General features: G+C 45.4%; 1 protein-coding gene across 4 annotated transcripts in view; it reads right to left on the bottom strand.

Annotated features, from left to right (window-relative positions):
* Positions 1–696: 696 nt before the first annotated feature.
* Positions 697–27303, bottom strand: part of rad17 (RAD17 checkpoint clamp loader component) — a 153107-nt gene continuing 126500 nt past the window's right edge. For 3 of the 4 annotated variants that reach the window (XM_037259477.1, XM_037259478.1, XM_037259480.1), the window contains 3 exons: positions 18810–18930; positions 2574–2631; positions 697–1722 (listed from right to left, as the gene is read on the bottom strand). In XM_037259477.1, coding sequence (XP_037115372.1) covers positions 1542–1722; positions 2574–2631; positions 18810–18930 — 360 coding nt within the window. In that variant the 3' untranslated portion in view covers positions 697–1541. The remainder of the gene's footprint in view (positions 1723–2573; positions 2632–18809; positions 18931–27303) is intronic. The other variant, XM_037259481.1, reaches the window with a different exon arrangement.

The following is a 27303-nucleotide window of genomic DNA, read 5'->3' as shown; positions in this document are numbered from 1 at the left end:
CAAACACTCTCCCATAAAAGTGATCGGAACCGACTAAAGACTGATTTAACACATTGGTGCTGCTTATTTATGATTCCGTTGGATATTGATCCGTAAACGTACTCGAAAACATTAACGGAACAGCCTGTTTTGAAATGAAATAGCCTTGCGGGTACAACAGCTATTCAGTGACGCCCCCTGACCACGGTTGCCGTAATGCTGGGAAGCGATGCGACCTTGTAATTTACTAGTCGTACTAAAACCTACTGAAACATTTTGGCAGAGCGCTGTGTACAACCAGTATGGATCAACAAATTCATCAATTGATCCATATATAAGGCGCTCTGCATTATAAGGCGCACTGTGGTTTTACGAGTAAATTTTACATTTTTAAGTGCGCCTAATAGTGCGGAAAATACGGTATTCATTTAATCACGGGCAACTATTGCATCTACTGCAGAGCTCATCTCTGTTTGTCGTTTTTGTCATGCCTGATGTTTATACTGCCTATTTGTTTGTGTATTTAATTATTTATTCATAATATTTTGCATGTTTTACAAGTTACATAACTATTGCATATCTGCATCTCTCCCACCCTCTCTCCCTCCCTACCTACCAAACATTTGTTTAAAAGTTTCACATTGATGAGTAAATATTGAAATAAAGGGTGTGGGTGTGATGGTGAGCGAAACAAAGAACAGTATGTCAACAATGAGCAAGGTTTCAAATTTTCTTTTTCTGAAGTGTTTATTCATATCATTAATTCAAGTGCAATTGAGGGAAGCTAGCTAAATAAAACCTCTTGCTAGAAAGGTATAACAAGAAATAACATGAAAAAAAGTCGCTTCTCTAGAACTGACACCAAATAAAGAAAATGCTGTGTTTCAACTGGAAACACAAAAGGTTGGCTTATACTTGGTTAGTGTATCTGATAATGTAACATAAACCTGTGAAACATTTCCTACCCAGACCAACTTAAAATAATAATCACATACATGAACGCAATACTCCTACAACTGATTCAGTTTCGAATCATGAACTCAGTCTAGGGCAAAATTAACAGTAAACTGATTAAATTAATTTAAGATATCCTAGTAGTTATGGGGTGAATATAATGCGAGTCATTTCAGTGTCAGAAAGCATGTTGGCTGTGAAACCTATTCCATAAACTACAGCACTTGAATCACTGCATAATTGGTAGATGCATGCACAACAATGAGGTGAATTTATTGCTAACAAAGTGGATAATGCGGATTTGCAATGTTGCAGGACTTTTAACCTTGAAGGAACATGAAGGACGATAAGTCAGGAAATACGAAGGAACGTATCTTTAAAGCTGCTCTGTTCCAAGATAACAATATAGATGTTATAGAAAATAAATATTGTCCTCTTCCAAAATAAAGGGCTATTTCTTTGAAGCCCTTAATTTAAATGCCGGTAAACTATTTATTTCGTATTAAGCTAAGACCACAATGAATTTTTGTCCTTGAGCTGCCTAAACTCTTAGCTTAATAACAAAAACAAATACCAGAAATGCACATTATGGTCAGTGTGGATGTGCGTTAATCACTGTTGTATTCTTCAATCATCATAGTCTTCTCATTTTCCGTGACACTGGTTGTTGGGTACTGCGGGTGATTGGCTGATAGACACTCCACCGATCCTTTCTGTAGATCCTTAATGTCCTCCAGACTATCAATTTTTAGATGGACTTCTTGGTCTGTTAAGGCCTCCAGTTTTAAACTGCACAAGCACACAAAATGAATTGATGAAAAAACAAACACCACGTGTCTCACTGGACAAATGGTTTGTGATATGCTATATTTCTTAAAACAACTGTCTGGAAAGTTAGTTTACTCTGCTGCAGAGAGTACCATGGTTTTCGGAGGAACTGTTTATTTGCACGAATAATTGTGTAAGACGGGCGGAGCTAACCACACTGAAGTTAGTGGATTGGTCATTGGAGTGAGTAACTTGAATGTGTAGCTCTTTTCTTTTGTTTCTTTTGACATGTATTGAACAATATTGGAAAAAACCAAAGGGGAACGTGCTTCAATCAAAAAGGGGAATGAAGACAAAAGCGCATGACAAAGAGATTGTAGGTGTCAGCAGGAAAACAGAGTAATCTGATTAAAAAAATAAACAATTAGTTGACAATTAATTAATAAACAAATAATTAATCATTGTAAACGGTGCTCCATGTTAGGCAAACTTATCAGATGCAAACAGGAATTGACATGAAAAAGCTTTTAAAAACAGCATGCCTTCAGTCATGGAGTGGGAGCAGCAGGAAACTACCAGGTAAACACTAGCAGTAACTAACAAGTTCCCCTTAGTAGCTGATCCCATATGCCGTGATCAGTCAGTTATTTGTACATGAATATGTCCTATTACACTATAAAGTTGCCAGTAATACTTATAATAATATATGTACAGACCATACATCTTGTAGACGTGGACAAATACAGGAGGCGTTTTTCTGCAGAATTTCTAGCTCTAACCAGACTGCTTTTGCAAGGGCTTACTTATTAAATCATGGTGATTCAAAGGGTACACCTAAACCAGGCTAAAAATAGATAGAATGGGAACTGTACCTTACAGGGAACCTCTTCATTGGTATGTGCCCCACATCTTGGATAAATGTTATCTCATCTGAAAAAAATAAAACATTATCCATCAACAAACATGGTTCTTGCAATATAACAACAATGAAAAAAGTTGTTTGTTTCTGGAGAAAATTAAGTTAGATATATGTTGTATGTCAATCATCTTTTATCCGTTTTCTTTTATCAGCCACACTTTAGCAATAGAGTGAGAAACTCGGTAATCTGACAGTGACTCAGAGTCAAGTCAGACGAGGAGACAAATGATGGCTTGGACAGCTACAGTCATATGCAAAAGTTTGGGCATCCCTGATCATTTTCAAGATTTTCCTTTATAAATCATTGGTTGTTCGGATCAGCAATTTCAGTTAAATATATATCATATAGCAGACAAACACAGTGATATTTGAGAAGAGAAATTAAGTTTATAGGATTTACAGAAAGTGTGCAATCATTACTTGAACAAAAGTAGGCAGGTGCATACATTTGGGTACCCCAACAGAAAAATCCTCCTTTTGCCTTGACCTTTTCCACTTCATTTCCTTCTTTTCTCCTTTTTCTTTCTATTTGTCCATTCGGCGATGCTGGTGCCTTCTACCGCACCTCGGCGTGTGCAGATCGCTTCGGATCGGATTTTTTTTTTTTTTCCTGGGAGCCGGGCTGCGCACATCGGTCGGGACCGGCGTGACTCGACGACGGTCATCCTTCTCATCCGGCCGGTGCTGACCAGGTCCCTCGCCTTGGCCTTGCAGCCGCGACCCCTGTGGGAGGTCCGCTCCCTAGTGCTCTTCGGAACCAACGACGGTCACCGTGCCAGCCTCATGGTGACCATCTGCATGTGACCTGAGTGGGTGCCCAGGGCGCTGCTCACACGCTTGCCTGTTTTGTTATGTTTTACCGATTCACGACCACGGTCCATTGGGCGGCGTTGAACTTGACTGCCCTTACACCTGTTTATGGACCCCGTGGAGACTATTTTGTGTGTTTTGGGGTGTTCTTTGGTATTGAGGGGGGCTGGTTGGCCGCTGTCACTTTTTTCCTTTGTCTTGTTGCTTTGCTTTGGTGGCTTTTAACTTTCGCACTTATTGGCTTTTTTTGTGGCGCCGTTGTGTGGCAGCCTTATAGGAGCCTATTGAGTTGCGCTCATGTCATCTGTGTGTTTTTTATATACCCGCTCTGTGGTATAAATACTGCTGGGGCCTGAATTTCCCCACCCCCGGGGATCAATAAAGTTTCAATCAATCAATATATTTAACTGAAATTGCTGATTCGAACAACCAATGATTTATAAAGGAAAATCTTGAAAATGATCAGGGGTGCCCAAACTTTTGCATACGACTGTAGTTATGATGCATCCTGAATGTCTCCCTGTTGTGGTGTTTCTTGCATGTCCCACCAGCAGGAGGCCCCGGAGACGTTCACACTGCAGCTCAATAACAATTTGTTTTGCCTATATGTGGTCTGTATCAGATTGTTTTTATAGGCATTTTAGATAAGATTACGTTTTCGTGGATTATGGCGGCACCATATGGACAAAAAGCGGTAGTGTTTTGCGTGAAGTCGACCACATTTCGTATGAGTGCCAGCGCGCAGTGCTGTGAAATCCTGAGATCTTGCTCACCTGCAGTTGGACTGAATTACTTTTCTGTTTCCATGAGTGGTTGTATGATGGATGAATAGTACTGATATGATGACAATTATTGTGTTTCAACAATACTGTATATGGATGTTAAAACAAAAGTTTATTTTTGGTTTTGTACCATATTCCATTTACAACCCCCCTCGACCACTACTCATCAGCGACTGACGGGCTGATGAGTTTAGAGTCCCTTGACACAAACAGAGGTGTGCATTTAATTTTCCTGGGCATCCCATTTTGCTGAAGAAGGTTGGTTGAGCTTCGCTCGGCATGGCGTGCTAGTTGTCTCTTGTCGCCCGTTTGCCTTCAAATCAGCAAAATTGTAAGCAGAATCAGGACGCAGTGTGGGCCCCTGCTGTGCCGTCCAGCTCGCTTGTGTTCTTCGATCGAGGAATCAACAAAACCTTGAGCTCCAGGCGATTCTCTTAGAACGCCGGAGTGACTTGATTGAAAGATGGCGGACCGGCGGCGAAGGAGGAGGCGCGCGTCCCAAGGTAGTGACGACGATGACGACGATAAAATCGAGATTAAGATGGCCTTGAAAGACCTGGCAAAGAAAATGGACAGAATGGTGGAAAATGTAGGAAAAATAAGTGGTCTGGTTGAAGATGTGAGGAAACTAAACAAACTACTCGCGCTGAAGGACGAGAAAATTGCGAAGTTGGAAAAGAGAGTTGGCGAGTTGGAGCAATATACACGGAAAGAGGACGTGATCATCAGCGGTCTGAAAACAACACACCGCACATACTCCAACGTCACCCGAGGAGAGAACAACGAGGAGGACTTGACTGAGGGAGAAAAGCAGTCGCTGGAGGAACAGGTGATTCAGTTCTTTAACAGAAATGACATCACCATTCATAAGGAGAGTATCGCTGCCTGCCATACTCTTCCCAAAAGAAATGCACAATCAGAGCGAACCATCATTCTGAGATTTGTAAACAGAAGACACAAAACGGAGCTTTTGAAACAAGGAAGGAAACTGAAGAACACACAGGTGTATGTGAACAAACACCTTATGAAGAGGAACGCCGAGATAGGCAAACGTGCGAGGGTCCTGAAGAAATAAAAGAAAATCTATTCAACATAGACAAGAGACTGTAAAATCTGGATTCGCACAAATGGTTCACTTGGTGAGGAGGTGAGGGTAGTGCTTATCCGGGACCTCAAAGACCTGGAGAAATATGAAACTGCATAGCCGAATAGAACATCCTCTTGCTGCCCAGATTTAGAATAGAATAGAATAGATCTTTATTGTCATTGTCACACATGTACAACGAAATTTAAAAAGTGCCAACCGATCAGTGCTTTAAAAAATTAAAAAAAGAATTATTATTTTTGTAACTATCCTTCCGCCAATTGTTTTTTGGAATTACTATAAAAAAAATTCAATCCTATTGTCGCTGGACTCATCTTGGAAGTACCGTAATTTTCGGACTATAAGTCGCGTTTTTTTTCATAGTTTGGGTGGGGGGGGGCGACTTATGTGGTTTTTTTCAAATATTTCCCCCCCCCAAAAAAAGTGAAACCGCGATAAACGAACCGCGATGTAGCAAGGGATTACTGTAATTTGAATTTCAAGTGACGTCAGCAGCGCGACGCGGCGTGGCGGTTGTTTACAAAAAGGACAAAGATTGATCACGGGATGACGAAGGGCCCCACGTACAAATGCGATTTATACTCCGGAGCGACTTATATGGTTTTTTTTACTTTTTTGGGCATTTTATGGCTGATGCGACTTGTACTCCGGAGCGACTTATAGTCCGAAAATTACGGTACTCTTTTTTTCATATTGTGGATGCATTTTTTGCACTTGAAGAGCACGGTTTGGTAGTGGGGAGTAGGTGTCTTGCCGGATTACTGGTAATTTTTCTTTTTTGGCTAGGAACGCCGACTGACTATCACAATCACACTTTCTTTCAATATCCCCCATGAACTATAACTGGACTTGTTTTTCATAAATACACCTGCAGAATTTTTATACCACCATTACGCAACTTTTTTGCTGGACTTATATTGGTTAAATTGTCTCAACTATTTGGCTGCCATTACAAATGATATGTGTGTATGCGTGTGCGGGTGCGTGTGTGTGTGGACGTGGAGCTGTGGGTGTGTATGTGCTCAAATTTGGGTGTGGGTGGATGGGAAGACGACTGTTTGCGTATACCTTAAACAATTATCATGCAGATACAGGATATAGATATAGACCCGGAAAGCAATTTCTTTGACTCTGTAACTAGCAACTGTTGTTACTACACTGAAAATCAATTCAAGGAGAAATTCAACTTAGAGCAAGATATATCAATAATACACTCCAACAGTCGGAGTTTATACGCAAACTTTGATAAGATTAAGAACTATATACATCATTACACCATGCAATTCAATATAATTGCCATTTCTGAGAGTTGGCTTAGCCACGACAAAGGGACCAATTTTGAATTATAAGGATATAATTTCAACTTTGTGAATAGGACAAATAAAAAGAGTGGAGGAGTTGCACTGTATATAGACAGTAGGTTAAAGTATAGGATTGTAGAAAGCATGACAACTGTTATTGATGACTTATGTGAATGTATTACTGTTGAAATTGATCTGGGTAAAATGAAGAATGTCATTGGTTAGCTGTGTTTATAGAACACCCAACTCTAGTATTGAAAATTTCAAAGAAGTATTTGAGGCCATGGTTTCAAACACCGAGCAGAAGGTAGCCTTTTTATGTGGGGACTATAATATAGACTTCTTTAATCCAAATAAACCACCTGCAATAGAAGATTTTATAGATGCAATGTATAGTAAAGGATTATATCCAAGCATAACCAAACCAAGCAGAATTACCACCCACTCGGCATCAGTAATAGACAATATTCTAACTAATAATATGACAAGTAATTTAGAAAGTGGATTATTAATAAACTATATCACTGACCATCTGCCGGTGTTTGTTATCCATGAATGTAAACATAGGAACTTAGACGATAGCAAAGTAAACATACAAAGGAGATTAAGAACAAATGGCACTCTGAACGCATTTAGAAATGATCTGATAGCTCAAGACTGGAGGAATGTTTATGAAATAGAGGATGTTGATGCAGCCTATAATTTATTTCTAAATACTTTTTTGACTCTATATCATAAAAACTGTCCAATTCAGCAACCAAAGAAAACTTCAAAACGACCAGATAACCCGTGGTTCACTGGGGGTGTGTTGAATGCCTGCAAAAAAAAGAATGAATTATATAAAGACTTTATTAAACACAGAACTGAGGAGAAAGAAACTAAATATAAAAGATATAAAAATAAACTAACAGAAATTCTTAGAAAATGTAAGAAAGATTATTATAGTAAACTGTTGGAACAAATAAAAATAATATAAAGAGCACATGGAATATTTTAAACTCAATTACAAGAAGAAAAAGAATAAGTGCCGGATTCGCAAATGAATTCTTTGAAAATAGTAAGATAATTAATACCGTAATTTTCCATGTATAATACGCCCCCGTGTATAATACGCACCCTAAAAATGGCATGTCGATGCTGGAAAAAAGCCTGTACCCATGTATAATACGCACCCAAATTTTGACTCTTACTTAAGTCCGTAAACGTAAAATTATTTCAGAAAAAAGATCATCTTTGGGAACAACCGGATGTTATTCTGCCGGTCAGTATCACTGCGCATGCGGTAGCAAACTCGATAGCGAAGAAATATGTGAGACTCTCAACGGGATCACCAATATTTGAGTGATGTTCCAGTTATTTATTATCTTTCTGTGTGTTCACAATTGTCATGGTGATCTTTCTGGTGATTTCTTAACTAGGCTGGATGTGTTTTTTTTGTTGCCGTTGATTTCTCCGACTGCCCAGAAAGGCACCACCGCGATCAGTTAGGTTAAAATGAAAAGAGAGGAAAGTGACGTGCGGACATGTGAAAAAGGCGGCTCTGTATGGGAGAGAAGTTGAAGAGGAATAAAAACACCCTTGGAAACCAAAACTTGCCCCTCGTCGTGACTCGGAGCCGCAACAAATGTTTCGGATTTGTGTAGGGTACATTGTGACAGCAAACGAGCAGGTGATCGAGCAAGCGTCTGATACGAGAGCATTGTGTTCGTATGGAGCGTGTTTGAAGTGAACAGCAGAGACGAAAGGAACAAGGCAAAGTGTTGTGAAATAAAATATTACCTGTAATACGCATTTAGGTAGAGAACTGAAGTCTCGCTCTTTATATAGCTGACGTGTCTTGCGCATCCGCTCTGCGCATCTGTAATGGCGGCCTCCGTATGATATCCGGTTTGCGATGGAGATTAAAAAACAAACAATATTTGACAATAACACACCATCAAGGATTGCACCATCGCATCAAACGATGTGTCGTCAATTATGAATTTTACTGACTAAGTGTGTTGGGCAGGATGGCTGAATGCGATGCGCGATTGACGTGTCTTGCGCATCCGTTCTGCGCATACTGTCTTGGCGGCCTCCGTATGATATCCGGTCTGCGATGGAGATTAAAAAACAAACAATATTTGACAATAACACACCATCAAGGATTGCACCATCGCATCAAACGATGTGTCGTCAATTATGAATTTTACTGACTAAGTGTGTTGGGCAGGATGGCTGAATGCGATGCGCGATTGACAACAAACAAGAAGAAAGGTGATTTCAAGTTTTATTTCGAGGGAGATTTTCTTCAAAAATTGTTGTACCCATGTATAATGCGCACCCCAGATTTTAGGACGATAAATTAGTTACATTTTGCGCATTATACATGGAAAAAGACGGTAATAGTGATGAAGTGGTGGCAGGATTCAACAAATTCTTTGTGAATGTAGGGCCTAAACTGGCAGATGAGATAATCCCTCCACAAAGGGGAGGTGTATCACAATTTTTTGGGGAACAAAACCCGGCTACCATCTTTCTCAGAAATACAGATAAAAATGAACTAATTGATATAGTTAGACAATTTAAGAACAAAACATCAAGGGACTGTGAGGATATTGATCTATTCTTAATTAAATATGTAATAGCTATAGCAGATCCCATAGCACATATCTGCAACCTCTCGCTGAAACTGGGCTCCTTTCCCACTAAAATGAAAATAGCCAATGTCGTTCCCATCTATAAGGACAGTGAGGAGAATTTTTACACCAACTACAGGCCAGTCTCATTGCTTCCCCAATTTTCCAAAATCTTGGAGAAGATTTTTGCTGTTAGATTGGACAGTTTTATTGATGAGTGTGAGATATTAACTGATACTCAATATGGTTTTAGGCCAAAGCGATCTGCATCTTTAGGTTTAATTGACCTTGTGGAAGAACTGTCAACAAGCATTGACGACAAGAAGTTTGCCATAGGAGTTTTTATTGACCTTAAAAAGGCCTTTGATACAATGAATCATGACATTTTGCTTCAAAAACTGGAAAGGTATGGGATTAGGGGAATAGGGTTCAGTTGGATAAAAAGCTACTTAGAACATAGGCAACAGTTCGTGCAGATGGAGAGAAAAAATCAATGCTTTTAAATATAACCTGCGGTGTTCCACAAGGATCAATATTGGGACCAAAATTATTCATATTATATATTAATGATATAATTAACACCTCTAATATTTTGAAATTTGTCATTTTTGCTGATGACACAAATATCTATTGTGAAGGAGAGAACTTACAACAACTAATGAAGACTGTCTCTGATGAGCTTGCCAAGCTAACACTGTGGTTTGACTCAAATAAATTATCTTTTAACATAAAGAAAAAACAATTTTATGATCTTTGGGAAACGAAAAATCCCAGAAGACATAACTATTGAAGTATTGTGTGATAACACCAGATTTAGATAGAGTTTATGAAAACTCCTTTCTGGGAGTAATAATTGACCACAGTCTCAGCTGGAAACCGCAAGTCAAACACATCTGTTCAAAATTGGCAAAGACCGTGGGTATACTTTGTAAAGTCAGACGCTTACTGAACCAGAAAACACTTTACACTTTATACTGCTCGCTGCTTCTTCCTTACATGTCCTATGGTGTTGAGGTATGGGGCAATACCTACAAAACCACCCTAAAGACGGTATGCACAATTCAGAAAAAGGCAATTAGAATTATCAACAATGTTGGCTATTGTGAACATACAAATTTATTTATTAATTTACAAGTGTGTGTGTGTGCTTGCACACAGGGCGTTGTGATGCGAAGTGCAGTGGTGTTGGAGTAGTAGTGCTCGTAGTTAGTGCATGTTGCATGCTTCTTCCTGCTTGCTACCTTCTGCTTTCAGCTACTGCCGCCGGCTAGCCCCCTGTTTCCGGGGGCGAAAAGAGGAGCCGAGTGCGTAAGTCTCCTCAGCCGGTACATAGCCTCTCCACCGTCAAGACTTCTGCATGCCTCCTCGTGGCCACACATGGTAACTGGGTGCCTCACGGCTCCAGGCCAAATTACAGGGGATCGATCGGGGGAGCAACAGTGGGCCCCTAGGCGCGACGTACAGGCCCACCGGCGCGTGGATGTCCTGGCGCCCGCTAACCACTGTCCCAGCTATGGGGGAAATAGCACCCCCGCTGCCTTGTGGGTATCATCTGGAACGAAAAGGCTAAGGGAGCAAACCCCGACAGGAAACCCGGCTCGGCCTCCGTTAGGCAGACTCATGCTTTAAAAAAAGCATCGTTCTGGCAACTCCTGCAGCCAACCTGATGCCAAATGTATCGGTTCACCATTCCTTTGGATGACAACAGGAAGGCCGAGAGGGAAGCCCTGATGCCTGGGAAACTCAAGGCTTCCATAAAACTTGCCCAGGCTTCTTGCGCACTGGAGAGGACTCACCAGCCACAGCAGACGCTGTGCAAAGAGCACCTAACCTCCAGACACAAGAAATCTATGGTCTTTCGAGACTGTGATGCCGATGACTAATTTACAAACATTAAAATTTATGGATTATGTAGATTTCAAGACCGCACAAATTATTTATAAAGCTAAAAAAAAAAGACTCCCTAATAATATACAAAAATGGTTCAAGAGAAAGTGTTTACAGTCTTAGAAGGGGAGGGAATCTTTTACAACCTAAGGTGCGCACCACCCTGAAAAGCATGTGCATATCTGTCAAGGGGGTAAAGCTATGGAATAAGTTACCTGTAACGATCAAAGAAAGTAAACACATTGCCCAATTCAAAGAACACTTTAAAAATTTTACACTAGAAAATTATAGTAATTGAAATCTTCTGCCTGTCTGCTTTCAGCTATATAGTCCATATCTTATTTATTTATTTTTCTTTCTAGAATATTATTGTATAAACTGCTTTTCATTTCTAAAATTATCTTCCTCCAATAAATCAGGTTTCTGTACTTCGAAAAAAACTAATTAGCAACCATGTTGAGAAGGTTGATGTATAAAAGGGGTAGGAAAAAACAAGCAATAGCTTCTTCCTTCTCCTTTTTTGAACATGTTGATTTATGTGCCTTATTGGCATAACATGAAATTACACTTATGTTAAAAAATAAATTTCACTTCACTTCACAAGGTGGGAGAAAGTTAATAATAATAATTCATTAAATTTGTATAGCGCTTTTCAAAAACCCAAAGACGCTTACAGGGAACAAGGCAAAGACATACGTGAGGGGAGGGGGACGGGGAAGAAACAATCGGATAAAATTAAGAAGAGGAAACCAGTTATGGGTAGGGGAGGTCATGAGCTTGAGAGAAGAGGTAAGTTTTTAGACGGGACTTAAATATGGGGAGTGTGGGTGAGTCACAGACAGACTGAGGGAGAGAGTTCCAGAGTCGGGGTGATGTGCAGGAGAAGGCTCTGTCACCGAAGGATTTGAGTTTAGATTTTGGGACTGTCAGACGTGAAGTATTGGAGGATCGGAGGGGACGGTTGGGGCAGTAGGGGACAAGGAGGTCGGATAGGTAAGTGGGAGCCAGGTGGTGAAGGGCTTTGAAGGTGAGGAGGAGTATCTTGAAGATGATACGCTTCTTAATGGGGAGCCAGTGAAGAGAGTGGAGAACAGACGGGACCGGGTGTGGGTAAGGAGGCGGGCAGCAGAGTTTTGGACTAGTTGAAGTCTATGGAGTGAGTGAGCAGTGATTCCAGTGAGAAGGGAGTTGCAGTAGTCAAGCCGGGATGAGATGAAGGCGTGGATGAGGGATTCAGCGGCAGGGAGAGAGAGGCAGTGCCGGATTTTGACGATGCGTCGGAGGTGGAAGTAGGAGGTCTTGACAACTGAGCTAACATGAGGGTGGAAGGACAGTGTGGGGTCAAAAATAACACCAAGGTTGCGTGCCAGAGGGGAGTGATGTTTGAGGAGTCAATGGTGAGTGTGATGGATCCAGTTTTATTAAGGGAGGATTTAGTGCCTATGAGGAGGAGCTCTGTTTTGTCACTGTTGAGTTTGAGAAAGTTGTGGGTCAGCCATGTTTTTATTGTAGAGATGCAGGTTTCAAAGTGGGTGAGGGAAGGGTTACGGGTTGGTGTGGTACGTATATAGATCTGGGTGTCATCAGCGTAGCAGTGGAAGTCCAGATTGAGTTTGCGGATGACAGTACCAAGGGGAAAGAGGTAACAGATGAATAGTAGGGGGCCAAGAACTGAGCCTTGGGGGACCCCTTGTGTAACTGGGGAGAGGATGGATGTGTGACCGGAGAGAGAGATGAACTGGTTTCTGTTGGTGAGATTGGAGGTGAGCCAGTCGAGTGCAGTGCCCTCAACACCTAGTTGGCACAGCCTTTGGAGGAGGATGGAATGGTTCACAGTGTCAAAGGCTGCGCTAAGGTCAAGTAGTAGTAGGATGTTGAGGGCACCAGAGTCTGCAGAAATGAGGAGATTGTTGGTGACTTTAACAAGAGCCGTTTCGGTGCTGTGAAGTGGGCGGAATCCGGACTGGAAGGGTTCATAGAGGTTGTTGGACTGGAGATGGGTGTGGAGTTGGGCGGAGACAATGCGTTCAAGGGTTTTGGAAAGGAATGAAAGGTTGGAGATGGGACGGTAGTTGGAGAGGTTGAGTGGGTCCAAGGTGGGCTTTTTGAGGATGGGGGTGATGGCTGCAAATTTATAGACAGTGGGAAAGTGGCCAAGGGATAGAGACTGATTAAAAAGGGTGGTGAGGTGAGGGAGGAGGACAGGGAGGCAGGCCTTAGTTAAGGTCGTTGGAAGAGGGTCGAGAGAGCAGGTGGTTGTCTTGGATGCAGTAATGATGTCTAGGATGGTAGAGGAGTCGACAAGGGAGAAGGCAGTGAGAGAGGGGAAGGGCGGGAGGTCAGGAAGGGGGGGCAGGAGAGCAGGGGAGGTGGGGGAGGAGGAGTTATTGATGGTGTCGGTCAGAGAACTGTTGATTTGGGCGATTTTGTTGTTAAAGTTGACAAGGAAGGAGTTACAGAGGGCGGGTGAGGAGGGTGGCTTGGTGGCCGGTGGCTGGAGCAATTTGTTGACGGTGGAGAACAGTATGCGGGGGTTCCGGTTGGTGTTATTAATGAGAGATGAGAAGTAAGCAGATTTGGCAGCAAGAAGAGCATCACGATAGGAGGAGATGTGTTGTTTGAAGGTTTTGGCATGGACGGTGAGGCGGGTTCTTTTGTAGAGGCGTTCGAGTTGACGGCCAGTTTGTTTCATGGAGCGGAGTTCCGGGGTGTACCAAGGGGCAGAGTTAGTGAATGTAACAGAGGAAGTTTTCCAGGGGGCTAGCGAATCAAGGGAGTCAGAAAGGATGTTGTTGAGCATGGTGGCAAGGTCATCAGGGGAGGAAGAAGTGGGGTCGGAGGGAAGGGCAGAGGATAAGAGCTGGCAAAGCGTGATTGGGTTTACAGTCTTGATGTTGCGGTAGGAGATGGTGCGTTTTGTGGAATTATGAGGCGAGGGTAGAGGGGCGGAGAAGAGGATGCAGAGATGATCTGACAGTGGAAAGGTGAGAGGACGGGGGTTGGATGTGAGTGGAAAGGAGGAGCATACTATATCCAGGGTGTGGCCTTTGGTGTGGGTGGGGAAGTTGATGTGCTGGATGAGATGAAAGCAGTCCAGAAGGGAGATGAAGTCAGACGTCAGTGGAGCAGTTGGCTGGTCGATGTGGATGTTGAAGTCACCGATGAGTAGGAGGCGATAGGAGACTGAGGATACGATGGTGAGGAGTTCAGAGAGTTCAGAAAGAAAAGACGGATGTGACTTTGGGGGGCGATAGATAAGAACAGCAGTAGTAGAGTTGGGGAGGGAAAAAGCGAGATATTCAAAGGATGAAATAGATGGGAGGTTGAGGTCCAATTCAGTGATGGGTAGGGACCGCTTATGGAGGACAGCAATACCACCTCCTCGCCCAGAGAGGCGGGGTTTGGCGATGTAGCTGTAGTTGGACGGAGTGGCTTGGTTGAGAGTAAAATAGTCCAGGGGCTGTTGCCATGTTTCACAGAGAAGGAGCAAATCCAAATTATTGTCCAATAGTAGTTCGAAAATAACTAGTGATTTGTTGGAGAGGGAGCGACAGTTCAGCAGCGCGAGGGAGATGGATGAAGGAGCGGGGGTGGGGGAGCGGAGATTGTTGAGGTTGACAGTACGGTGACGGGGGGGCGAGAGGTAGTCCAGAAAGAGGGGATGGGTGAGCCATCAGGGAAATGTCGGTTAAAAGATAGTCCGGAGCTACGGTGGATGTAGCGGCGACGGCGGAGAATCCCAGCCTTGCTGGCAGCTGAGGCAGCAGCAGCAGGGAGACGTTGATTATTGTTGAGATGATGAAGATCAGCAGCAGTGTAGACAAATGGACGAGAAGTTGGTGGAATGGAAGCCCGGAGTAGCAGGTGATAATTCATGGAGGAGATGAGACGTGGCAGCAGCTGGGAATAATCCAGATAAAATGGTAGAAATGGCTAGTAGCTGGTTAGCTAGAAGTTGGTAGGCAGTGAAATGCATGGAGGCAGCAGTGGACCGAGTCGTGTTGTTGGTGGAGTGGGTGGTGGTGTTGGTCAATCCCGACTGTACCCGTGCAAACGGCACGCCCCAGTGTGTCATGGCGGCACACAGCCGAGCCACAACCGGCGAGCTCGCAGCGAGCGGGTGCTCCCCCCGAGGACGCCGGCCAAGTGGCCAGAAAGTTGGGTTGAAGCCGTTTGCCGAGCCAAGAGCAAGCAGCTAGAGGCTCAGAGCCGGGAGGTAGGAGGGTCCGGTGGTGGGTTGGCTAGCTGGCTAGCGTAGCTCATAGTCATTGGAAGCGGGAACAGAGAGGTGCGAGCAGAGCTCCAGAGATACGCGGTGGGCAGGTGAAAAGGCGAGAAAAATAAAATAAAAAACGGGCACACTTAAAACGGGAAACACAAAACAGACAGGGGACAAACAAATAGCGGACACGGTTTGGGGTAGAAGCGGCAGTCAACAATCCAGACGCCAGCGTTGCTCTAACCCGGAAGACAAGAAAAAAGTTGTCATCCAATCCTGCTTGCCGCTTAATTGTAGTTGGGAGATGCAGAGGAGACCTTTCTCCAAGTACGGCGTAGCCTATGGGTTTGTGTCGAAGGAGGAAGCCAACGGCCCAACAACACACCACAGGAATTCCAGCTTTCAGTTTCTGTTTTTGGCAAGTGACCCCTCCGTGAGTCGTCACCTTATCGTGGTGGAGGGGTTTGCGTGCCCGTATGATCCTAGGAGCCATGTTGTCTGGGGCTTCATGCCCCTGGTAGGGTCACCCATGGCAAACGGGTCCTAGGTGAGGGGCCAGACAAAGCACGGCTCACAAAAGCCCCTTATGAAGAAAAACATAAATGGATTTAGTTTTCCCTCGCCCGGACGCGGGTCACCGGGGCCCCCCTCTGGAGCCAGGCCTGGAGGCGGGGCTCGAAGGCGAGCGTCTGGTGGCCGGGCCTTCGCCCACGGGGCCCGGCCGGGCACAGCCCGAAAAGGAAACGTGGGTCCCCCTTTCCATGGGCTCACCACCTGTGGGAGGGGCCAAAGGGATTGGGTGCAGTGTAAGCTGGGCGGCGGCCAAAGGCAGGGACCTTGGCGGTCCGATCCCCGGCTGCAGAAGCTGGCTCTTGGGACATGGAATGTCACCTCTCTGGCTAGAAAGGAGCCCAAGCTGATGTGCGCGGCAGAAAAGTTCCGACTAAACATAGTCGGACTTGCCTCCACACACAGTTTGGGTTCTGGTACAAGCACTCTCAAGAGGGGCTGGACTCTCTTCCATTCTGAAGTTGCCCACGGTGAGAGGCATCGAGCAGGTGTGGGTATACTTATTGACCCCCAACTGGGCGCCTACACATTGGTGTTCACCCCGGTGAACGAGAGGGTAGCCTCCCTCTGCCTTCGGGTGGGGAGACGGGTCCTGACTGTTGTTTGTGTCTATGCACCAAACGGCAGCTCAGAGTCCCCATCCTTCTTGGGGTCCCTGGAGGAAGTGCTGGAGAGCGCTCCTTCTGGGGACTCCATCGTTCTACTGGGTGACTTCAATGCTCACTGGGGCAATGACAGTGAGACCTGGAAGGACGTGATTGGGAGGAACGGCCCACCCGATCTGAACCCGAGCCGTGTTCTATTATTGGACTTCTGTGCTCGACACGGATTTTCTATAATGAACACCATGTTCAAACATAAGGGTGTCCATGTGTGCACTTGGCACCAGTAGTCATGTCATCGGATTTGCGGCCGCATGTTTTGGACACTCGGGCGAAGAGAGGGGCGGAGCTGTCAACTGATCACCACCTGGTGGTGGGTTGACTCCGATGGTGGGGGAAGATGCCTGACCTGGCAGACCCAAACGCTCTGTGAGGGTCTGCTGGGAACGTCTGGCAGAATCCCCTGTCAGGAAGAGCTTCAACTCCCACCTCCGGCAGAGTTTTTCCCACGTCCCGGGGGAGGCGGGGGACATTGAGTCCGAGTGGACCATGTTCCGCGCCTCCATTGTTGAGGCGGCCGACCGGAGCTGTGGCCGTAAGGTCATTGGTGCCTGTCGTGGCGGCAATCGCCAAACCCGCTGGTGGGCACCGGCGGTAAGGGATGCCGTCAAGCTGAAGGAGTCTTGTAAGTGGGAGTACTTGCACAATTGGTGGCTGACTAAATACTTTTTTGTCCCACTGTATATGTTTTGTGTTATTGGGCCAATAAATGCAATTGTTATACAGACACCATGTCATTTGTGTCATAACATATGACTCTCTGACTTTGTCTCCAAACCATCCCACCTGAGCTGTCCCTCTGATATGTTCATTCCTAATCCTGTAAATCAGGGGGCACCAACACGGTGCCCGCGGGCACCAGGTCGCCCGTGAGGACCGCATGAGTCGCCCGCAGGACTGTTCTAAAATTAGCTCAAATAGCGGCACTTGTCAGTGAGCTGCATCTATTTATTTTACGGTCAAACCTTGATTTTCGAACGTCCCGGTTCTCGAAATAATAGGAATTCGAACAAAAAATTCGAGATTTTTTTGCTTCAGTTGTCGAACAAAATTCGGAGGGCGAACCTCGCGAGATGAGCCGGGAGGACCCGAGAAAACCCGACCGCGCGGCCCGGATGCCGACTGACTCCGTTGTTATTGTATTTTCGTTACTTTGAGGATTGAATTAACCCCTAATCATGCCTCCAAAGAAAGCAAGTGGGGGAGCAGTAAAGCCATCCTAAAACACAAAGACGCTCTTAAAGCAATGCGACAGTGAGCGCCCGGCGCGCTGCGGTTGCGCGATCGGACCAAATTAAGCTCCCTGCGCACTGAGGTCCACTTAAATTTTGGAAAGTACATCAGGACTTTAAAAATATTTTCTAACTTTTAGCGACGGCTCTGTCACAATAATGCGACCAGCGCGGTGCAGTTGCGCGGTCGGCGACGCGCTACTGTAGCGCGTTCGGCGGTGCGCTGCGGTTGCGCGATCGTACCAAATTAAGCTCCCTGCGCACTGAGGTCCACTTACATTTTGGAAAGTACATCAGGACTTTAAAAATATTTTCTAAATTTTAGCGACCGCTCGGTCACAATAATGCGACCAGCGCGGTGCAGTTGCGCGGTCGGCGACGCGCTACGGTTGCGCGTTCGGCGGTGCGCTGCAGTTGCGCGATCGGACAAATATGCGCAAATGAAAAAAATGCTTACAAAAGGCGGGGGTTTTCTTGCCTTGATTAATTTTTTTCCATTATATGTAATGGGAAAAATAGATTCGGAATTCGACCGATTCGCTTCTCGAACCGCCTTCTGGAACGGATTGTGGTAAAAAAACAAGGTTTGACTGTATTTTTGCTATTCTTGTTAAAATCACACTCACATGTGAACTGGAAATGACAACAATAACACGTAGTGAAAGCCAAATTGAGCAAATTGGCTATTTCAGAAGTCAAACTGGTAGCCCTTTGCCTTAATCAGTACCCAGGAAGTAGCTCTCGGTTTAAGAAAGGTTGGTAACCCCTGCTGTAAATCCTCGTCATGCCCAAAAATGTTGAACTTTGCAAACTTTAGTAAAATGCCCACCTCTGTTGGTGATATGTTTGTGCATGTGTAAGTGTGTGTAAATGTGTGATATTTCCTCTGCATTTGAGTGAAGTGAGCACTGATATGTGACATTATATTTGATTGTAAAGTGTGTGTGTGCGTGTGTGTGTGTGTGTGCGTGCGTGCGTGCGTGCGTGCGTGCGTGCGTGTTACCTTGGTTGCTCAAGCGATTGGTGAATTTTGCCAGAAATGGTAGCAACTCAGTCTGAAGGCTGACAGGTGTCATACACAAGTGGCGAAACAGGCACTGAGCAGCCAGGCATTTTTCCCGATGCTAAAAAAAACCCATCAGTTTACTTAGTACTATGTACAATTACAGCAAAGTGTAATTCAACAAGCAACATTTATACATTTATATATATATTTATATATATATTCCCCTGACCTGAACCCCATAGAGAGTTTGTGGGGTATTGTGAAGAAGAAGCTGAAAGACACCAGACCCAACAATGCAAATGAGCTAAAGGCCACTATTGAAGCATCCTGGGCATCCATAACACCTCAGCAATGCCACAGGCTGATAGCCTCCATGCCACGCCGCATTGATGCAGTAATCCGTGCAAAAGTATTCCCAACCAAGTACTGAGTGCATTAATGGACATTTTCAAATGTTTGATTTTGTTTTGCTGTTATAAATCTTTTTTTTTTGTACTTGGTCTGAGGAAATATTCTAATATATATATACTTTTTCATGATATTCTAATATTTTGAGATAGAATACTTGAGTTTTCTTACGCTGTAAGCCATAATCAGCAATATTAAAATAATAATAATATTTCAGTTACTTTGTAATGAATCCAGAATGTATGACTATTTTTTTTAATTGCTTTACAGAAAATAAAGAACTTTATCACAATATTCTAATTTTCTGAGACAGTCCTATATATCATTGAAGATTTGTTCTTTAACGATATGACAATATCATGAAAATATCATGACAATAGCGTAACATTAGCTTACATGTAACATCATGTTACTTTCTCAACCCACATGCTTGTAAAAGTGAAAAAGTACCTTTGTGTTTTTTTGTTTCGATGTGCTCCTTAATGTTCCTAGCGTCGCGACCTCCATAGCTGATCATATCTTGACAGAAAATACACAAAACCTACACCGGGACATCTACTTTACGGATATGTTCCGAGTTGTACCATGACGCTGCTCTCGAGCCATGCCCATCTGAAGCAGTTCTTGATCCTGTTCGGCTTGTCTATCTCCCTGGCACGATCCTCATGCTGGCAAAAACTTTTGGAACAGTTTGGTCTAAATTTAGACACGAGCCGGATTTGGCCCACGTCTAAATTTAGACCGGTCCGAAGCATTGTGTCATAAAATCAATAATAAGTGGCCCGCTGGCACTGTTGCGAGGACCTGCGCGCCCCAGAGCGAGCCACAGAAATGAAACTCATTCGAACGGGAACCCGTACATAAGCCAGCGCTCATGTTCGGTTGCGAGGGCGTCTCGACCGTCCCTTCCCAGTTCACGTGCACACAGGTGTCCGTTTGCAAGATAATCAGTGACACAGACACTTCCTCGTTCAAATGTACACACACCAAGGACTAAGGCGAAGCTAAAATCAGAGACGCTGCAAGTGACACTGCACAGGAAAAACAAAAAAACAAAAAACAGACTACTGGTGAGAGCTGTCTACTTCGTACCAACTCTACAAACTACTGCACATCCGCACCGCCCACTTACAGTGATCGCAAACAACAAAAAGACTATGGATTATTATTTTATGATTATGAAGATCATAGGCACCATACCCCGCCCCCTTTTCTTGTCTTCCGGGTTAGAGCAACGCTGGCGTCTGGACTGTTGACTGCCGTTTCTACCCCAAACCGTGTCATCTATTTGTTTGTCCCCTGTCTGTTTTGTGTTTCCCGTTTTAAGTGTGCCCGTTTTTTTTGTTTTATTTTTCTCGCCTTTTCTCCTGCCCACCGCGTATCTCTGGAGCTCTGCTCGCACCTCTCCGATCCCGTTCCCTCTGATTACGAGCTACGCTAGCCAGCTAGCCAACCCACAACCGGACCCTCCTACCTCCCGGCTCTGAGCCTGTAGCTGCTTGCTCTTGGCTCGGCAAACGGCTCCAACCCAACTTGCTGGCCACTTGGCCGGCGTCCTCGGCGGGAGCACCCGCTCGCTGCGAGCTCGCCGGTCGTGGCTCGGCTGTGTGCCGCCATGACACACTGGGGCGTGCCGTTTGCACGGGTACAGTCGGGATTGACCAACACCACCACCCACTCCACCAACATCACGACTCGGTCCACTGCTGCTTCCATGCATTTCACTGCCTACCAACTTCTAGTTAACCAGCTACTAGCCGTTTTTTCCATTTTTTCTGGATTATTCCCTGCTGCTGTGACGTCGCATCTCCTGCATGAACTATCACTTCTGCTACTCCGGGCTTCCATTCCACTAACTTCTCGTCCATTTGTCTACACTGCTGCTGATCTTCATCATTTCAACAATAATCACCGTCTCCCTGCTGCTGCTGCCTCAGCTGCCAGCAAGGCTGGGATCCTCCGCCGTCGCCGCTACATCCACCGTAGCTCCGGACTATCTTTTAAACGACATTTCCCTGATGGCTCACCCATCCCCTCTTTCTGGACTAACTCTCGCCCCCCCGTCACCCCCACCTTCCGTACTGTCAACTTCAACAATCTCCACTCCCCCACCCCCGCTCCTTCATCCATCTCCGTCGCACTGCTGAACTGTCGCTCCCTCTCCAACAAATCACTAGTTATTTTCTAACTAATATTGGACAATAATTTGGATCTGCTCCTTCTCTGTGAAACATGGCAACAGCCCCTGGACTATTTTTCTCTCAACCAAGCCACTCCGTCTAATTACAGCTACATCGCCAAACCCCGCCTCTCTGGGCGAGGAGGTGGTATTGCTGTCCTCCATAAGCGGTCCCTATCCATCACTGAATTGGACCTCAACCTCCCATCTATTTCATCCTTTGAATATCTCGCTTTTTCCCTCCCCAACTCTACTACTGCTGTTCTTATCTACCGCCCCCCAAGTCTCATCCGTCTTTTCTCTCTGAACTCTCTGAACTTCTCACCATCGTATCCTCAGTCTCCTATCGCCTCCTACTAATCGGTGACTTCAACATCCACATCGACCAGCCAACTGCTTCACTGACGTCTGACTTCATCTCCCTTCTGGACTGCTTTCATCTCACCGGGCACATCAACTTCCCCACCCACACCAAAGGCCACACCCTGGATATAGTATGCTCCTCCTTTCCACTCACATCCAACCCCCGTCCTCTCATCTTTCCACTGTCAGATCATCTCTGCATCCTCTTCTCTGCCCCTCTACCCTCGCCTCATAAATCCACAAAACGCACCATCTCCTACCGCAACATCAAGACTGTAAACCCAATCACGCTTTGCCAGCTCTTATCCTCTGCTCTTCCTTCCGACCCCACTTCTTCCTCCGCTGATGACCTTGCCACCACGCTCAACAACATCCTTTCTGACTCCCTTGATTCCCTAGCCCCCTGGAAAACTTCCTCTGTTACATTCACTAACTCTGCCCCTTGGTACACACCGCAACTCCGCACCATGAAACAAACTGGCCGTCAACTCGAACGCCTCTACAAAAGAACCCGCCTCACCGTCCATGCTGAAACCTTTAAACAACACATCTCCTCCTATCGTGATGCTCTTCTTGCTGCCAAATCTGCTTACTTCTCATCTCTCATTAATAACACCAACCGAAACCCCCGCATACTGTTCTCCACTGTCAACAAATTGCTCCAGCCACCGGTCACCAAGCCACCCTCCTCACCCGCCCTCTGTAACTCCTTCCTTGTCAACTTTAACAACAAAATCAACAGTTCTCTGACCGACACCATCAATAACTCCTCCTCCCCCACCTCCCCTGCCCTCCTGCCCCCCTTCCCTGACCTCCCTCCCTTCCCCTCTCTCACTGCCTTCTCCCTTGTCGACTCCTCCACTATCCTAGACATCATTACCTCATCCAAGACAACCACCTGCTCTCTCGACCCTCTTCCAACGACCTTAACTAAGGCCTGCCTCCCATTCCTCCTCCCCCACCTCACCAACCTTTTTAATCAGTCTTTATCCCTTGGCCACTTTCCCACTGTCTATAAACTTGCAGCCATCACCCCCATCCTCAAAAAGCCCACCTTGGACCCACTCAACCTCTCCAACTACCGTCCCATCTCCAACCTTTCATTCCTTTCCAAAACCCTAGAACGCATTGTCTCCGCCCAACTCCACACCCATCTCCAGTCCAACAACCTCTATGAACCCTTCCAGTCCGGATTCCGCCCACTTCACAGCACTGAAACAGCTCTAGTCAAAGTCACCAACGATCTCCTCATTTCTGCAGACTCTGGTGCCCTCAACATCCTACTACTACTTGACCTTAGCGCAGCCTTTGACACTGTGAACCATTCCATCCTCCTCCAAAGGCTGCGCCAACTAGGTGTTGAGGGCACTGCACTCGACTGGCTCACCTCCTACCTCACCAACAGAAACCAGTTCATCTCTCTCTCCGGTCACACATCCATCCTCTCCCCAGTTACACAAGGGGTCCCCCAAGGCTCAGTTCTTGGCCCCCTCCTATTCATCTGTTACCTCTTTCCCCTTGGTACTGTCATCCGCAAACTCAATCTGGACTTCCACTGCTACGCTGATGACACCCAGATCTACATACGTACGACACCAACCCGTAACCCTTCCCTCACTCATTTTGAAACCTGCATCTCTACAATAAAAGCATGGCTGACCCACAACTTTCTCAAACTCAACAGTGACAAAACAGAGCTCCTCCTCATAGGCACTAAATCCTCCCTTAACAAAACTGGATCCATCACACTCACCATCGACTCCTCAAACATCACTCCCTCCCCTCTGGCACGCAATCTTGGCGTTATTTTTGACCCCACACTGTCCTTTCAACCTCATGTTAGCTCAGTTGTCAAGACCTCCTACTTCCACCTCCGACGCATCGCTAAAATCCGGCACTGCCTTTCTCTCCCTGCCGCTGAATCTCTCATCCACGCCTTCATCTCATCCCGGCTTGATTACTGCAATTCCCTTCTCACTGGAATCACTGCTCACTCACTCCATCGACTTCAACTAGTCCAAAACTCTGCTGCCCGCCTCCTTACCCACACCCGGTCCCGTGAACACATCACTCCTGTTCTCCACTCTCTTCACTGGCTCCCCATGAAGGAGCGTATCATCTTCAAGATACTCCTCCTCACCTTCAAAGCCCTTCACCACCTGGCTCCCACTTACCTATCTGACCTCCTTGTCCCCTACTGCCCCAACCGTCCCCTCCGATCCTCCAATACTTCGCGTCTGACAGTCCCAAAATCCAAACTCAAATCCTTCGATGACAGAGCCTTTTCCTGCACATCACCCCGACTCTGGAACTCTCTCCCCCAGTCTGTCTGTGACTCACCCACACTCCCCATATTTAAGTCCCGTCTAAAAACTTACCTCTTCTCCCAAGCGCATGACCTCCCCTACCCGTAACTGGTTTTCTCTTCTTAAGTTTACCCGATTGTTTCCTCCCCGTCCCCCTCCCCTCATGTATGTCTTTGCCTTGTTCCCTGTAAGCGTCTTTGGGTGTTTGAAAAGCGCTATACAAATGGCACTTACGCCCATCATCATGAAGTGCTTTGAGCGGCTTGTCATGGAGCACATCCGATCCGTTCTCCCCCCCACCATTGACCCCTTCCAGTTTGCGTACCGAGCCAAACGGTCCTCTGAGGATGCCATCTGCTCTGCCCTCCACTCGGCCCTCACCCACCTGGAGGGGAGGGACTCGTATGTGAGGTTGCTGTTTGTGGACTTCAGTTCTGCCTTCAACACCATTGTGCCACAACGTCTCATCAGCAAGCTTGACAAGCTGGGCCTCAGTACCTGCCTCTGCAACTGGCTACTGGACTTCTTCTGTCAGAGGCCACAGGTGGTACGTGTTGGCGACAAAATCTCCGCCAGCATCACGCTGAGCACAGGGGCCCCCCAGGGCTGCGTGCTCAGTCCGCTGCTCTTCACCCTCCTGACGCATGACTGCACTGCCACCTACAGCGACAACCGCATAGTGAAGTTTGCTGACGACACGACTCTGGTGGGTCTCATCACCAAGGGAGACGAGACTCAATACAGGCTGGAGGTTGACCTTCTGACCACGTGGTGCAGGGACAACAACCTCCTGCTGAACGTCGACAAGACCAAGGAGATTGTTGTTGACTTCCGGAAGGGTCACGCCCAACACCTGCCGCTGACCATCGACGGTGCTGTGGTGGAGAGAGTGAGCAGCACCAGGTTCCTGGGTGTGCACATCAATGAGGATCTCTCCTGGTCCACCAACACCGCATCACTGGCGAAGAAGGCCCAGCGCCGCCTGTACTTCCTTCGGAAACTCAGGCGAGCGGGCGCTCCTCCAGCCGTCATGACTACATTTTACCGCGGCACCATTGAGAGCGTCCTCTCCAGCTGTATTGCTGTTTGGGGTGGCAGCTGCACTGACTGCGACTTGAAGGCCCTGCAGCGCATAGTGAAAACGGCTGGTAAGACTATTGGTGCTTCTCTCCCCTCCTTGAAGGACATTTACACCTCCCATCTCACCCGCGAGGCGACCAAGATTGTGAGTGATGTGAGTCACCCCGCTCACTCTTTGTTTGATCTTCTGCCCTCTGGGAGGCGGTACAGGAGCCTGCGCTCCCGCACCACCAGGCTCTCCAACAGCTTCGTACTCCAGGCCGTTAGGATCCTGAACTCGCTCCCCCTTCCTGCGTAGCGTCCTGTTCTTTGCGCTGTGCTTACTGTCTGCTGTATGCGCACTGGCTCAGTTTTGCTCCTCTTATTTATTGGGTTTATTGGGTTGTTGGTTTATTATTTATTCATCGCTCATTTTATTTATTTATTATTTTTAATTTATTGTTTATTGTTTGTGCCTTCTTGTTTTTATTTTGTGTCGTCTACTTGTATGTCTCGTCACCGTGGGATAGAGGAAACGGAATTTCGGTTTCTTTGTGTGTCTTGACATATGAAGGATTGACAATAAAGCTGACTTTGACTTTGACTTTTTGACTTAATGAATTATTATTATTATTATGAAGTGATTTGTTGTGTATGAAGTTGAAATAAAAAAGATAAAATTGAGAATGATTTAATTTGGATTAAAAATCTGACATGATGCAACCTGGCCTGTGTACAGCAGTCGAAACACCAATATCACCCTTCTCATTAATACAACAATAACAATAATAAAACAAACCTAATACATCTAATAAAAAAATCATTCAACTTCCATAAAATTTTTCATTTTTACACATTTAATTTATTATTATTTTAATCTTTAACTTTTCTGGTAGTGCAATTGACAATAGATTCTTATTTGCAATATCAACCTATCTGCAGGCAGCAAAGGATATACAGTGCCTTGCGAAAGTATTCGGCCCCCTTGAACCTTTCAACATTTAGGCACATTTCAGGCTTCAAACATAAAGATATAAAATTTTAATTTTTTGTCAAGAATCAACAACAAGTGGGACACAATCGTGAAGTGGAACGAAATTTATTGGATAATTTAAACTTTTTTAACAAATAAAAAACTGAAAAGTGGGGCGTGCAATATTATTCGGCCCCCTTGCGCTAATACTTTGTAGCGCCACCTTTTGCTGCAATTACAGCTGCAAGTCGCTTGGGGTATGTCTCTATCAGTTTTGCACATCGAGAGACTGGAATTCTTGCCCATTCTTCCTTGCAAAACAGCTCGAGCTCAGTGAGGTTGGAAGGAGAGCGTTTGTGAACAGCAGTCTTCAGCTCTTTCCACAGATTCTCGATTGGATTCAGGTCTGGACTTTGACTTGGCCATTCTAACACCTGGATACGTCTATTTGTGAACCATTCCATTGTAGATTTGGCTTTATGTTTTGGATCATTGTCCTGTTGGAAGATAAATCTCCGTCCCAGTCTCAGGTCTTTTGCAGACTCCAACAGGTTTTCTTCCAGAATGGTCCTGTATTTGGCTCCATCCATCTTCCCATCAATTTTAGCCATCTTCCCTGTCCCTGCTGACGAAAAGCAGGCCCAAACCATGATGGTGCCACCACCGTGTTTGACAGTGGGGATGGTGTGTTCAGGGTGATGAGCTGTGTTGCTTTTACGCCAAACATATCGTTTTGCATTGTGGCCAAAAAGTTCGATTTTGGTTTCATCTGAAAAATCTTTTTGTATCCAAATCCGGCTTTAAACTTCTCCACAACAGTATCTCGGACCTGCCTGGTGTGTTCCTTTGTCTTCATGGTTCTCTCTGCGCTTTAAACAGAACCCTGAGACTATCAAAGAGCAGGTGCATTTATACGGAGACTTGATTACACACAGGTGCATTCTATTTATAATCATCAGTCATTTAGGACAACATTGGATCATTCAAAGATCCTCACTGAACTTCTGGAGTGAGTTTGCTGCACTGAAAGTAAAGGGGCCGAATAATATTGCACGCCCCACTTTTCAGTTTTTTATTTGTTAAAAAAGTTTAAATTATCCAATAAATTTCGTTCCACTTAACGATTGTGTCCCACTTGTTGATTCTTGACAAAAAAGTTTTATATCTTTATGTTTGAAGCCTGAAATGTGGCAAAATGTTGAA

Source organism: Syngnathus acus, chromosome 9, assembly GCF_901709675.1.
Source record: "Syngnathus acus chromosome 9, fSynAcu1.2, whole genome shotgun sequence".
Classification (NCBI taxonomy): domain Eukaryota; kingdom Metazoa; phylum Chordata; class Actinopteri; order Syngnathiformes; family Syngnathidae; genus Syngnathus; species Syngnathus acus.
Note: the sequence above shows the minus strand (reverse complement) of the source record. Positions and strands in the feature narration are given on the sequence as shown.